Source organism: Garra rufa, chromosome 16 (genome assembly GCF_049309525.1).
Source record: "Garra rufa chromosome 16, GarRuf1.0, whole genome shotgun sequence".
NCBI classification, from domain to species: Eukaryota; Metazoa; Chordata; class Actinopteri; order Cypriniformes; family Cyprinidae; genus Garra; species Garra rufa.
This window is the reverse complement of record NC_133376.1, coordinates 7,689,170-7,704,881: the sequence shown is the minus strand read 5'-3', so window position 1 is coordinate 7,704,881 and position 15,712 is coordinate 7,689,170. Positions and strand designations below refer to the sequence as shown.

The 15,712-nt window shown below is 31.7% G+C and overlaps 1 protein-coding gene across 1 annotated transcript in view; it reads left to right on the top strand.

Moving 5' to 3' along the window:
• Positions 1–15,712, top strand: part of aff2 (AF4/FMR2 family, member 2) — a 163,634-nt gene that overhangs the window by 68,951 nt on the left and 78,971 nt on the right. Inside the window, exons 5-7 of the mRNA XM_073820142.1 lie at positions 2,847–2,898; positions 9,558–9,595; positions 10,058–10,222. Of these exons, the coding sequence (XP_073676243.1) occupies positions 2,847–2,898; positions 9,558–9,595; positions 10,058–10,222 (255 nt within the window). The remainder of the gene's footprint in view (positions 1–2,846; positions 2,899–9,557; positions 9,596–10,057; positions 10,223–15,712) is intronic.

Below are 15,712 nucleotides of genomic sequence, written 5' to 3'. Positions count from 1 at the left end.
CTTTGTTGTAAATATTGAAACTAGATTCTACGACAGAGCCACCTACGTTGTTGTTCTTATACAGTATGTACTGTGGCAGCAAAATCAATGTAGGCAAAGCCGTATGAATCAATAACCTGATCATGAAGATAACCTGATCTTATACTGTACAGTGGTACAGTGGAACTTGAGTTTTGGAGGTTTTTCCTCAAGTGAACTCTACCTGAACTGAGGCTAATGCCATAATATATGTTTATTGTATTCCCTAAATCCTTTTACACCAATAAATCACCTGCCATATATATATGTATATACAAATAAATCCTGGACCAGTGGATGGGAAAAGTAATGACAAGGCTATAGAAGTGGTAATATTGCATAATGGGTTATCTTTTGTCTCCAATATGATGATGCTGTCAACACACATTGTCTGAGAACATGTCAGAGCACGGACGTCCCATATGAGTCAACAATCTGAGAGTCGTCTTGCCTAGACTTATACAGTAGTGATGAAAGATGACTTGACAGATCTAAACATCACTGAAGCTTAATGAAAGGTTCTGGAGTTTCCACCTCCCTTATTTTGCATAGAAAGAAAGCAAATCTTTATTTTCCTCATGGAATGCTTCTGTATTACTAGAATTACACCAGGGTGAAGTCAAATGTCTTTGGTGTTAACCAAAAACCACCATGCCTAAACATTGATTGAAGTTTACTGGAACGTTCTGAGTTCACTGTATGACTGGGTTTCTACCTTCTTGCAAAAACCTACAAGCTTTTTCCCATGCGGTGTTCTAATATTTCTAGAGTTACCAGAATGAAGTCATACACCTCCCTTATTAAAGGACAGTTCGGCCAAAAATAAAATTTCATTCCAAACCTGTATGAGTTTCTTTCTGTTGTTGAACACAAAAGAAGATATATTTTAAAGGATGCTGGTTACCAAACAGTTGACGGTAGCCAACTTTCTTCAAAATATCTTATGGTCAACAGAGAAAATATATATATTACAAGTTTGGAACAACATGAGGGTAAATGATGACAGAAATGTCAGTAAGACTTTAGTTTGGAGACAAATTCTCACTATTAGATTCATCTTTTCACACTGAGTGACAGTTGAGGGACTCAAACACAACTATTAATAAAAGATTCAAACATTCACTGATGCTCCAGAAGGAAACACGATGCATCAAGAGCAGGATGAAGATGTCCAATTTTTTCTTATTTTGTTGAAATATATATATATATATATATATATATATATATATATATATATAACATTTTTTTTTTTTTTCCCATTTAGTACTGGTCTTCAGAAGCAACAGAAAATACTTGCATGTTTCCCAGAAGACAAATTAAGTACAATTTACCTTGATCTTCAAATGCCAAAAGTTTTCACCCTTTTCAGCTGCATGTTTTTTTCTTCTTCTGTCCATTTTTTTCTTATTTTGTTGAAATATATATATATATTGTTTCCATTTAGTACTGGCCTTCAGAAGCAACTGGAAATACTTGCATGTTTCCCAGAAGATAAATTAAGTACAATTTACCTTGGTCTTCAAATGGCACAAGTTTTCACCCCCTCGGCTGCATGTTTTGTTTTTGTTTTTCTTCTGGAGCATCAGTGAGCATTTGAACCTTCTGTAATAGTTAGATATGAGTCCCTCAGTTGTCCTCAGTGTGAAAAGATGGATCTCAAAATCATATAGTCACTGCTGGAAATGGTTTAAATATGCAAAATATGCTGGAAAACTGAAGAATCGGCAAGACCTGGAAGATTTTTCAGAAGAAAAGCGCTCAGTTCAAACAAGGGACTCATGAACAACAAACACAAACTGTATTAAGAACCAAGGGTTTCCAAACTTTTGAAGGGGTTAATTTAATAATTTCAAATACTGTTTTGTGTTGTGGACTATATGCAAAACATTTTGTTAAAATTATTCAGATTTTCACAGATTCTGCAAGAGGTTCCCAAACTTTCGCATGCAACTGTATGTGTTTTGAATGTTTGTGTCAGTAAGGCAAATTGCTTGTCAATAGCTTCTTCTAATGAGACGTCACTCGTCATGTGTTGAGTGAAACAGATGTGGCAAACAGTGCGATGTGAAGCCTCTACAGCTTCCCACAATCAGTCAGTCTGCTTCATGGAAAAAGTCTTTTTCTCTTTATTTGTCATGCTTTTCTTTGTTAGTCTTTGTTCGTGTTTATTCTCTGCTGTACTGATTGGTTTACTATGCTTTATATGTACGGAATAGATAATGTTGCACACTTTGTGATCTAAAGACATGAACATGAGCTCTACCTTCATATAATCTGTTAGCAGAAACGGTAATCTAAAAAGCAGTGCACTTTCAGCACCTGGTTTCCTACGTAGGTCTTTCTCAGCATCTGTTAGATATTACGAGGGTAATGACTGGTAGTTTTGTTCAAAGTCCTTCTCAATCTACAGTCCTGCACGACAGCTTAGGTCATAGAAAACTAAACCATAAACACATTTTGTTCTTATAAAGGGCTTTTATTGTTTTAGTTTTAGGGGAACACTCGTCTGTTTGTCTTTATTTCATGGCTGTGGTGTGTTCTGCTGGCAATCAGGCCTTGAAACAGTGTCGATACAGACCTCTCTGGATGATGTCATTGCTTGCGCGTAACATTGTGTTTTATCTATCTATCTATCTATCTATCTATCTATCTATCTATCTATCTATCTATCTATCTATCTATCTATCTATCTATCTATCTATCTATCTATCTATCTATCTATCTATCTATCTATCTATCTATCTATTTAATGTTTTAATGAAACAAATAAATTAACTCCATACTTGATTGTGGTGTCATTAAAACTTGGTTGTGTTTATTTTTTGCAGAATGCTTGAGGATGACTTGAAAATAAGCAGTGATGAAGAAGACAATGAACAGGTAACTCATGCAGTCAGACTGATGCAGCTTTGGACATCTAAAATATGGTTGAATTTTAGGACAGAATATTGTTTGAGCTTGATTCAAATTTTTGATTCAAATTTTGTGCGTGTGTGTGTGTGTGTGTGTGTGTGTGTGTCAAGTGGAAGACATTGTGTGCTCCTGTAGTGATATACATGCAGCCGTGTCTGTATATTCACATACATATCAATGGAGCCATTGCAAAAAATGACACCTCACCCTTATACAGGTCATTAGAAACATGTATTTCTCACATATGCCTGGACTGAGAATCAGAAACTCAAGCAACATGACCTCTAGGGTCTAATGTTTCATAATTAATTGAAGAGAAGTCTGTTATGCTTTCCTGAATGTGATATATTCTCACATATTTTGTGATATATCTGTATACTGTATGTACATATAGACATGCAGTTTCCTTAGAGGAATTTGTTCAGCACATACACACATTTACGTGTATGTATGTATGTGTGTGTGTGTGTGTGTGTGTGTGTGTGTGTGTGTGTGTGTGTGTGTGTGTGTGTGTGTGTGTGTGTGTGTGTGTGTGTGTGTGTGTGTGTGTGTGTGTGTGTGTGTGTGTGTGTGTGTGTGTGTGTGTGTGTGTGTGTGTGTGTGTGTATGTGTGTGTGTGTGTGTGTGTGTGTGTGTGTGTGTGTGTGTGTGTGTGTGTGTGTGTGTGTGTGTGTGTGACAGAAAGAGAGAAAGAGAGAGTTTAGTTATAGCGGCATATAGTGTTGCCTCTGTCTCACAGTGGCCACATAAACCCATGTCCTAATTTCCCCTTATGTATTGCCATTATTGGCCTCAATGGCCTAAATATAAAGTAAAGTAAAAAAAATAAAAAAATAAAAATAGGACTACAACATTATCCTTAAAATGCACCTCCTATATCCATTATATTACTAAATTGGCAATGGTTTTAGGGCATTTTACCATATTTACCATATTTACTACACCACAAAAGGCATATTTCGGATTAAATACAAATTAAGCTCAGCATGTTTAGTGTGGCAAATGTACAGCAGTTGACCATAGACTTTATTAATAAAATTAGACAATTTACAAATGACAGTTTTTATTAAGTTTTGCTTTGAGAGTAGAGTTGAGGTCAAAAGTTTACACCCCCCTTTCAGAATTAGCAAAATGTTAATTATTTTACCAAAATAAGAGGGATCATACAAAGTGCATGTTATTGTTTATTTAGTACTGACCTGAATAAGATATTTCATATAAAAGATGTTTACATATAGTCCACCAGAGAAAATAATAGTTGAATTTATAAAAAGACAAAAGAAAAGGAAGAAAAAAAAAGTTAAATTTACCCTGATCTTCAAATCCAAAAAGTTTGCATGGCTTTTCTTTCTGGAGCATCAGTGAGCACTTGAACCTTCTGTAATAGTTGCATATGGGACTAATGGACAACTATCACTAAATAATAATAATAATAAAAAAAAATGAAAAAACGCTGATTATTCAGTTAACAACAGTGTTAAGAATCATGGGAATGTAAACTTTTGAAAAAGGTCATATTTATAAATTGTATTAATTATTTTCTTTTGTGGATTATATGTAAACGTCTTTTATGTGAAATATCTTATTCAGGTCAGTACTAAATAAACAATAACATGCATTTTGTATGATCCCTCTTATTTTTGTAAAATAATTAACATTTGGCAAATTCTCAAAGGAGGATGTAAACTTTTGACCTCAACTGTATCTTCTATATCCACAGTTATATTTCATACAAATGTCATGTATTAGAATTAGATTAAGGTCACAGCTTTTGAACAACTCAGTAATAATACATGCTCACTCAATGTCCTTGAATACTTGAATATAATACAGCAAAGGTTATCATGTCTCAGTTTACTTTTTAATACACTAACGTCTTTTCTCAATGGTTATACAAAAAGACATAATTTGTTATGGATCACTGAATACTTTTCATTAAATGTGTAAAATCCTGGATAATAAAACGGATTATCTCACAAATGAACCGAGCCCTGCAGCAATGCTTCTAATCACATAAAACAAAATAAATACCACACCACAAAATATTACTACTGCACATGCTATACATATAACACAATTCTTAATTACAATAAAATAACATTTGTGACCAAGGACCACAAAACCAGTCATAAGGGTCAATATTTTGAAAAGCTGAATAAATAAGCTTTCCATTGATGTATGGTTTGTTAGGATAGGTCACTATTTTGTCCGAGATACTACTTGAAAATCTATCAAAAAAATCTAAATATTCAGAAAATCGCCTTTAAAGTTGTCCAAATGAAGTTCTTAGCAATGCATGTTTCTAATCAAAAATTATGTTTTTATATATATATTTACGGTAGGAAATTTACAAAATGTCTTCATGGAACCTGATCTTAATATCCTAATGATTTTTGGCATAAAAGAAAAGTCAACAGTATTTCAATTTAGACCCATACAATGTTTTGTTGGCTATTGCTACAAATACACTCATGCTACTTAGGACTGTTTTTGTGGTCCAGGGTCACATTTCTCTGCTGAAATAAAACAGTTAAAACCGGCCTAGGCTGGTTGGCTGGTCTTAGCTGGTTTAAGCTGGAAGTAGCTGGTTTTAGCTGGTCTCCCAGCCTGGCCAGGCTGAGAAGGTGGCCAAAACCCCTCTAAAACCAGCCTGCTGATCCAGCTACGACCAGTTAAAACCAGCCAACCAGCCTAGGCTGGTTTGACCTTAAAACTGGCCTGTTTTTCACCTAAATTAAAATAAAAAATCTAATCAAGGCCTGCGAGTCCCATTCATTTCCAAAAAAACTATGAAAGTTAATGGGACTCAAAACCTTTTGGTTACCAAAGAGTACCCTGCTAAAAAGCCTAGGCTGGTTGGCTGGTCTTAGCTGGTTTAAGCTGGAAGTAGCTGGTTTTAGCTGGTCTCCCAGCCTGGTCGGGTTGCTTTTAGCTGGTGGTCTCCCTGCCTGACCAGCTAAGACCAGCCTGGCCAGGCTGAGAAAGTGGCCAAAACCCCTCTAAAACCAGCCTGCTGACCAGCTATAACCAGCTAAAACCAGCCAACCAGCCTAGGCTGTTTTTTTTTAACAGGGTTGACCTTAAAACTGGCCTGTTTTTCACCTAAATTAAAATAAAAAATCAAATCAAGGCCTGCGAGTCCCATTAATTTCCAAAAAAGAACAATGAAAGTCAATGGGACTCAAAACCGTTTGGTTGCCAAAGAGTACCCTGCTGGAAAAAACAAAACAAAAAAAAAAACACTTAAAACCAGTCTAGGCTGGTTGTCTGGTTATAGCTGGTCAGCAGGCTGGTTTTAGAGGGGATTTGGCTACTCTCAGCCTAGGCTGGTTTTAGCTGTTTTTTTCAGCAGAGTAATGACAAAATATTCATTTTCAGGCAGACTATTCATTTAAATGGTTATATGTTAAGATTTGTAACATAGTTCTGCATAACATACAGCTGAACGCTTAAAGATTTTTCAATGCTGTAGATAATTAAGACATTTTTGTTTTTCCATAAAATTGATTTTATCCTCTTTTCTGTTGTGAATTGCATATTTAAGGTCTGACTAGCACACGTTGATCATGTTTGAAATGGTTTTGGCCCTGTGTTGATTTCAACAGGCGCTGTGCTAAACCACTCCGTCACAGAGGCTTTTTGGAAAAGCTAATGTGATCCGAATCACAATAGTGATGCCCGCTTTCTCCCGCCCCTTTAAAAAAACCCTCCTTCCTCTGTTTCTCACATACATAACCATTAAAGCATGTGTCCAAATACTCTTTCCACTCGTGATGGAGGCGACCTGACATTCGTAAGAGTTCACAAGCACGTGTTCTGGTGTGTATGCGAGCGTTTGCGTGTCCCTGTCCGCGTGTGGGTTTACCTACGCATGCCACCGTCGGCAGCAACGGCCCCCAACCATGTTGCCTAGCAACATCCATCTGCGAGCAGCCTGGAATGAGCCCAAATTCCCCACTGAGAGGGAAACAGCAATAAGAGGGCCTGTGACAGATGATCTGAGTTGTTTCATCTAATACACTGTGAAGATCACTGGCTCCCTCCCTGAATGATAAATGGACTGTACACAGATCAATGGCCGCAGCATTAAGCCCAAAACCTGCGTCTCTGGCTCTGTGGCTGCCCAGGTAGCGCTGTGTTCATCTCTGGAGCTGGATATCTCAATATATCCCTATTTACCTTGAGAGATTTGATTCTGAAAGTAGCGCTTATGTGCCAGTAAAGCACTCTGTGATGCATTTACTAGAGCCCAAGGAGTCGCTGTGACAAACGTACAGCTCATAGCTAATAAACAGCGCGCTGTCATAGAGGAATGTGCAGATTAGCTCAGGAAATGAATCTCATTGAGTGAAGAGATTGTTTTGTTTTTGTTTTTTTTTATTAGGCTAGGGCACTTAGTGTTAATACAGGATTACTTTGACAGGCCTTTGACGTGACATAATTTTTCCACATCACATGAAATTGTAATTCATTACTGTAATTCATTAATTTTGTTGACTGTTTTAGCAGAAATCTGCTGAGCATTAATTCATTAACCGTTGTGTTGTTTCGTGCTCAACAGGTTTAAATGACAGAATTCTCTAACAAATACTAGAAATACACAATTATATATATTTCAATATTATATTATAATTATATATTTTTTATTATATAATTATATATTTTTTTAAATACTGTTGTTGTTTTTTCATGTTTGTTTTGCATGTAGCATTAAAAATACTGTTGACAAAGACTGAGCACCTTTTTTAAATTAACTATTTATTTATTCAGTTAATACCATGTAAATACTATGGACAAACAACTTTTTTTAATTAAATATGTTTTGTTTGCTTTGTTTTGTTTTGTTTGTATATGTACCATGGGAATACTATGGACAAACAACTACTATGGATTTTTTTAGAAACAGAATGGTTTGATTGTTTGTTTGTTTTTGTTGTTGTTTTTGGTTTGTTTGTTTATTTGTTTATTTAGCACCAAAAAAATGGACAAACAATTACTGGGTGTTTTGTTTCTTGTTTTGCGTGTGGCATGAAATACTGTGGACCTTTAGAAACGTATTTATTTACCACATAATATGGATAAACAATTGCTGGACAATTGCTGAATGTGTTTTGTTTTGTTTTTTATATATGTACCATGGAAGTACTATGAACAAACAAATACAGTGTTTTTTGTTGTTGTTTTTGTTTGTTTGTTTGTTTGTTTGTTTGTTTGTTTGTTTGTTTGCATGTAGCATGCAATACTGTTGACAAATACTGTGGACCTTTTTGCAATTTATTTACTTATTTATTTACCACATACATACTATGGACAAACAATTGCTGGACTTTTTTATTTAAAGTGTTTTGTTTTATTTATTTTTATTTATTTATTTATTTTTATTTTTATTTATGTATGTACCATGAAAATACTATGGACAAACAAATACTATAGATTTTTATTAAAAATAAATAAATCAAATAGTTTTTTTTTTTTTTTTTTTTTTTTTTATATATATATAATTTTATTTTATTATTTTGTCACTTTTTTCTCAGCAGTGATATTAGTATTATACTGTTCAAGAGTACATTTTCTTAAAGATTTTTTTTTTTCTACAAGCATGTATTAAATTGATCAAAGTAAAGATATATATAATGTTACCAAAGATTTCAATTTCAAATTATTTTATTTTATTTTACTTTATTTTATTTTGGAGCCTTTTTCTCAGCAGTGATTTTAGCATTATTTATAAACTATAAAATATTAAAACTAAAACTATAAAATATTAATATTAAAATATTAAAAAACAATTACTGGACTGTGTGTTTTGTTTTGTTTTGTTTTGTTTTGTTTTGTTTGGGTTTTTACTATAGACAAACTATAGACAAACAAATACAAAATCAAATTTTGTTTGCTTGTTTGGTTAGTTGTGTTACAAACAAGTACAATGTAATTTGAGGAATAAAATGTTGTTTTGTTTTCATCTATTTTAAATTTGTCCATACCATGGTATTTATATATTAAACTACCACAGTATATCTCTGAAATAATACTGGTACTAAATACCAACACTACAATACAGTAATATATATTTGTAGTAACAGTAAAGTAACAAACAGAAAAATTTGAACATCCATTACAATCCTAATTGGTACTAAATCAACCTTTTTAAAATTTGTATCTTCATGTTTTAATGAAATCTATCATTGTATGTCATTTTATAAATGAGTTGTCAGGGGTAATAATAGTTAATTGACTGTATTTGCGTTACTACTGCTTAGAAAGCCCCAGTAAACACTACAGATACTTATGAGCAACATGAGTTATGAACACTGGTGAGAACTTGAGAAATCATGGGAATTTACAAACGCTGTGCCTGAATAGAATCTCCATCCCAGAAAATCAATATAAATTTCCTCAAGCAACACTGATCTACTGTTTCTGGTCATGCTTAACGGTTCTCTCTAAGTATCCCACTCTCACATAAACATAGAGCAAGTGAGTCCATAAGGGGGAAACCGAGAAATCGGCAAACACAAACATTGTGATCTGCCTATTTTGCTGTGTTTTGAATGTTTTTCTGCTCTCTCTTTCTTTCTCTGCACGGTATCATCCTTTAATCTGATGGGCTGTTGTCTTATTCACAGGCCGCCGAGAAGCCCAAGCCCAGGAGCGCTCCTCTCAAGTAAGTGACTAATCAAGTCCAATTCATTTCTTATTCTGTGCTGCTGCTGGTGTGGCTGTTGGGTAAACAGCAGGTTATTTGTAGAGACGGAGCTCAGGAAGTAATCGCTTGCATAAAATGCTGATGTGGATGACATAACACCTTACATCATTCAGTACAGAATATAACTTTCCACATGACTTTTTTAGATTTATATGATGAATTTATGACGATTCACTTTTGACAGGTATGTTTATTAAACTTTTTGAAGACATGCGTGTATATTTGTTGGCTTCCAAAAGCCCAGTGCTGTTTGTAATGTAGATCTCCTAATTATTTTGATTCCCATCTTCTCCCGGGATCACCATCCGTCCACTAGCTTTACTCAAGGACGTGCTTCCATAGCATTGCGGCGCTCCTGCATTTATTTCCATCAGCATTTTATCTGTAGTGGTGGTCCTGATGGCTTGGGATTGGGAGCAGGAGGTGCAAATGGGGCCTCATTAAGGAGACAGAGAGAAAGCATGGCCTACAGCCGTGTTCCCGCAGTGGGAATCTGGGACTGGAGGAGCTGGAAGCGTTTGTGCGGCGCTGTAGTGGGTGTGGGGTTGAGAGCCAAAGGCTCCAGGCTCGGAGTGAGGGGCAGAGGTTGGTCCCAGCTGCAGGATTGTGGGTGGTGGTTTAGCATGGTTACTGTAATAGTGGTTAAGAGCACTGAGTGGATTTGTTCAGGAAGTTTTAAATTGTGACTGTGTGTGTTGTAGTGGAAGTGGAAGCAGCTTGTATTTATTGCTTTTATACTTTTGTATCTGTTGTTTTTAAACAGTTGTAACAAAGATGTAAATAAATAGGTACATTTATTATTCAATAGCTTTAATTATGTACTTTTTTTAACTGTTCTGTCAAAAAAAAGTAATGAGCTCTTTTTGTTTGTTTGTTTTGTCAAGTAATATAATTTAAAATACAATTTTATTAATATATAAAAATATTTTAGTAATATATTAAACATTAAGTAATAATTGATATTGTTTTTATTTTGTTTTCTTTTGTTTTAATTTAATTTTGTTTTATTTTATTTTATTTTATTTTGTTTTGTTTTGTTTTGTTTTGTTTCGTTTGATTTGATTTTTTCAGTGTATCTTTTATGTCCATATGTTACAACTTTCACTTTATGAAATCACATTTTTGAATAACATTATTGATTTGTTTGTTTGTTTGTTTGTTTGTTTGTTTTGTCAAGTTATATGATTTTTGATTAAAATACAATTTTCCAAGTATTGTATTAAACATTAAGTTATAAGTAATAATTCATATTTTATTTTTGGGTTTTAATTAGTGTATTTTTATGTCCATAATTTACATATTTTACTTAACTTTTGCTTTATGAAATCAAATTTCAAAATATCATTATTTATTTATTTTTATTTTTTGTCAAGTAATATAATTTTTAATTGAAATAGAATTTTGTAAGTAATGTATTAAACATTAAGTTGTAAGTAATGATTGATCTTTAATAATTTTTATTTATTTATTTATTTATTTATTATTATTCAGTGTATTATTGTGTCCATATTTTACAGCTGTCTCTTTATGAAATCACATTGTAAAATCACATTATTTATTTTATTTTATTTTAAAATTTACAGATTATATAAATTATTTTTTTTATTTATTATAAAATGTCTTTATTTTATTTCATTTCATTTCATTTTTATTCAGTGTGTGTCGCTTTATGAAATCAGATTTTAAAATCACATGATTTATTTAATTTAATTTAATTTTAAAATCTACAGATTATAATCGTAATATATATACTTTTTTTAGTACCATTTAACTGTAAAATTCCTTAAATACTTTTATTCTGCAAGAATGTAATAAATTGACCAAAAGTAACAGTAAATATATGTATAACATTAAAAAATATTTATCCTTAAAAAAAAAAATCATTTAAAAGATTTATCCTTTAATGTATCCTTTATGTGTTTATATATATTATAATTCTAAAAATTGTCACATGTAAAAAAATAACAACAACTGTTTGATTGTAACAAGAAATGTTTATTGTATAATTTATGATAAATTATGATAATTTATACAAAAATTTCTGAAAATACAAAAATTAAATAAATAATAAAAAATGTATAAAAATAATAATAATAATGCTGAAAATTTAGCTTTGCCATCACAGGAATAGATCACATTTTAAAATATATTTTCATATATAAAACATTTAGTCTATTGTTAATAATAATGTAAGTATTTTAATATTTTTTAACAATATTAATTAGTTTTAGCCAGCATAAAAGTCTATTTAACAACAATTACCATCCCCAAACTTTTTAACGATAGTGTGTTTATATTATTAATTTCCTAAACTCTTGTGCACAATTCATTGCTTGAATAGTACTAGAGCAGCCTGAGCAGCCTGTTGTGCTTTAATTATCATGCAACTAAGACATTTGTGAGACGTCTGCCAGGGCCTGTGATGTTCCTGTATGTTTGCCCCAGTTTTAGCAGCCACAGTCCTAACAATGAAATGTGCCCATTAAAACATCCCCTACAGTTCAGCCCTGGGCTCCATAGCGCAGCAAACTGCCTGCATGACGGCTGTGAGACTGCTGCTCCCTGGAGCCGGGAAGGCCTGAAAGCAAGAGCTAATCCTGAAGCAGGCACTCTGTGCTTTAAACCTGAGCTAAAAAGCCAGACAGACTGTGAAAATTACTGGTCATTCTGTGTGTATAATTATTTTCTCGGGCCACATCTCACTCTAGGAGTCTTTCCCGATGGAGACGCTTGCTGACAGTCACACCTTGCAATTGTTTTGTCATCAAAAGTAGTAAGCGACACTCCACAAGTGGTATAAAAAACAAAGGCTGCTTTAACATGACACTTACGGCATGATACATGCATACTGCTCTCTGATTGGCTCTTACTCTCTCTTAAACTGATGCTGAGTGTAAAAACATTTTTTGAAACAAGATGAAATCAAAATCTACCCAGTTTATTTAGAAATACTTGATTCTAGTCTTACTGGCCTTGATTTCAAAACAGTGTTTTTTCAATACTATATATGTATTGCAGTATGCCAATATTTCAAATTAGATTTTATTTATAGATATTATCCATCCATCTGTCTTTTTATTTAATTATATTATTATATATATATATATATATATATATATATATATATATATATATATATATATATATATATATATTTTTTTTTTTTCCATTTTAGTTTAAGTGGTCGTAATAGTATCTATTTGTTTGTTTGTTTGTTTTTATAACTTTCGTTTATTTTTATTTGAACTTTGACATCATGGCAAATGAAAATGGGACATTAGATTTATTTTTTTATTATTATTTTTTTTTTTAATTTAAGCTTTTTATCGGTAACACTTTAAAAAAAGCTCCCATTAGTTAAAGTTAGTAAATATATAAACCAGCATCAACTAACAATACGCAACACATTTGTTACAATATTTATTAATCTCTGTTAATGTTAGTTAATAAAAGTACAGTATGTTTATGACAGCTTTTGACTTAATAATGTATTATTAAATGTTGAAATTAAAATTAACTAAGACTTAAAAATGTTTTAGAAGTAATTTTCAATGTTAAGTCATGTTAGCATTCATATGTTAAAATCATGTTAAAATGTTATTTTATTTTATTTTATTTTTATATTTCAGCTTTATTTCAATTAGCCTTTTTAATACCAGTTTTAATTGTTGTTTTAGTATTTTTGTTGGTAATTAACAGTAATTAACAAATCAAACTTTATTGTAAAATTTTACCTTTTTATCATATAAATAAATACATTTCAGCATTATTTCAATTAGCCTTTTTTTATTGCTGTTTTTAATTTTTGTATTTCTTCATAATGTATTTCTATATTTACTTTTTAATGTGTTTCTACCTGATTTTTTATATATATATTTAAACTTTAGTTGTAATAATTTCAGTACTTCAGCTTAAATTTATTTGTTCTAATTAGCTACAATGGTAACATTTTTGATTATGCTTATTTATTTATTTATTTATTTATTTATTTATTTATTTATTTATTTATTTATTTATTCATTCATCCATCCATTCATTAATTCAATTTAATAAACTACTGTATATTGAATTATTTAAATTGGTCGGTTGATCTAAATTAGTTTTTCAGCATCTTGCATCATTTTTATAACACATAGCCAAATATAAAACACATAATAAAAATAACATTCTCTGAAATAATAAAAAAAAAAAAAATATCTTTCTTCATTTTTTATTTCTTAAATTTGATTTCTATGGACATAAAATCACTTTTGTAATTTATTTATTTATTTATTTATTTATTTATTTATTTATTTATTTATTTATTTATTTATTTATTTATTTATTTATTTATTTATTTTTTGATGTGGACATCTTAATGTCTTTAACCCATATAGTAATACCCCTATTAATTTTAGTTTCAGTTAATAACACTGTTTAGTTAATAACACTGTTTTAAAGAAATAAATGAAAACATGTCCCACCTTCATTTTATGAAATAAATGTGTTGTGAATACTGTAATCCCTTTCTCCAAAGCTAAAAGTGAATTGAGTGATTGAGCTTCACAAAGCAGGCAGTATCTAATTATCATCAGAGAGCCGTGCAGAATGATTGCGCTGTTTGTGAGAGTATTCCCTGTGCAACTTAATACCACCTTGCCTTTGATAAACTTACTGGCCTGGAATGCCTCTGAAAATGCCTTTTAAAAATAGTAACGTGGCTCAATAACTGTCAGTTTGATTTAGGAGGCTCACTTGAGGAGTTTGCTTCTTTGTTACTTGTATTTCGTTGTAGTCGAGGTTGGACTCGCTGTATATCCGATGTTTAGTCTACTGCTGTAGACTCACTTTGATCACAATCCCATATTCTAGAAATGATTTTCCTCACCTTTCATTTGGAGAATCCTCCAGTTTCCTCCACTTAGTCTCATTCTTTTCTTCTCACCTTTGCACCCTTTATTTCTATCTCTCTGTCTGTGTTCGCACAGCTTATCACATGTTTTGAGTGTGTGTAAGGCTACAGTTATCTAAAGGTCTTGTTTTTCCCTGGAGCCGGAGCCTGTTGTTAGCCTCTGTGCTGGAGATCTGACCTCTCAAACACAGGCACGCTGTTCACCCGACTCCTTCTGTCTGTTTGGACAGCTCTCACTCCCCTCACAGGTCAAAGCGTTGGAAAACCGGGCTCATAGCAGCAGCGAGAGACGTTTGGGAGGATTTGATACTGCTCCTGTCTTTGACATATGAGGTTGGCTGCCAACCAGAATCATACTGTAAATCAAGCCTGATTTCTTACGTATGGTCCCAAACAGCAAGAGACCAACTATTTGTGCTATTTAAAGAAAATGGTGAAGGTACAAATTACGTTTTAGTGTGGTTATTTTTATTTTTGTCCCTCTTTTAAGCAGTATTAGCTTTTATTTATTTATTTTTTTTATTTTATTTTTTTTCAGTGCATTTCCCATTTTTATATTCTTGCCTAATTTTTAACTTTTTTTATTTTTTATTTCAACTTTAATAATTTTGGTACTTCATCTGAAATATATGTATTCCAATTAATTGCAGTGACAACTAATTCACTAATTAACAGTAATTAACAAATCAAACTTTATATATACTATTTTATTGAACTGTTTTTTAATTACCATAAGCAATTTTAAGCAGTTTTATTTATTTATTTATTTTTCTTGAGTTAATTGCATATGTTGGTTTAATCTGAATTTGTTTTTCAGCATCTTGCGCCACATTTTAAAGACAAAAAAGGATAAAAAGGCAACTAAAAATAATAATAATTAATAAATTAACACATAAGTTTATGAATTAATAATTTATGAATTAATATTAATTTTTTAATATTTTTTTACAGCTTTATTTCAGTTACATGAATTGACTAATTAATACCATAATATAATATAATATAATATATTTTTTTTGTATTAGATAACTATTAAATAATCAATTTTAATTTGCATACATTTTTTAATCCTAGTTTTATTTTTTGTTTTACTACTATTCATTGTTGTTGTTAATTCAACTTTTAATTGATTTTTATTTAAATTTTGAATTTAAATTTAGAATTTTAATTGTAATAATTGTAGT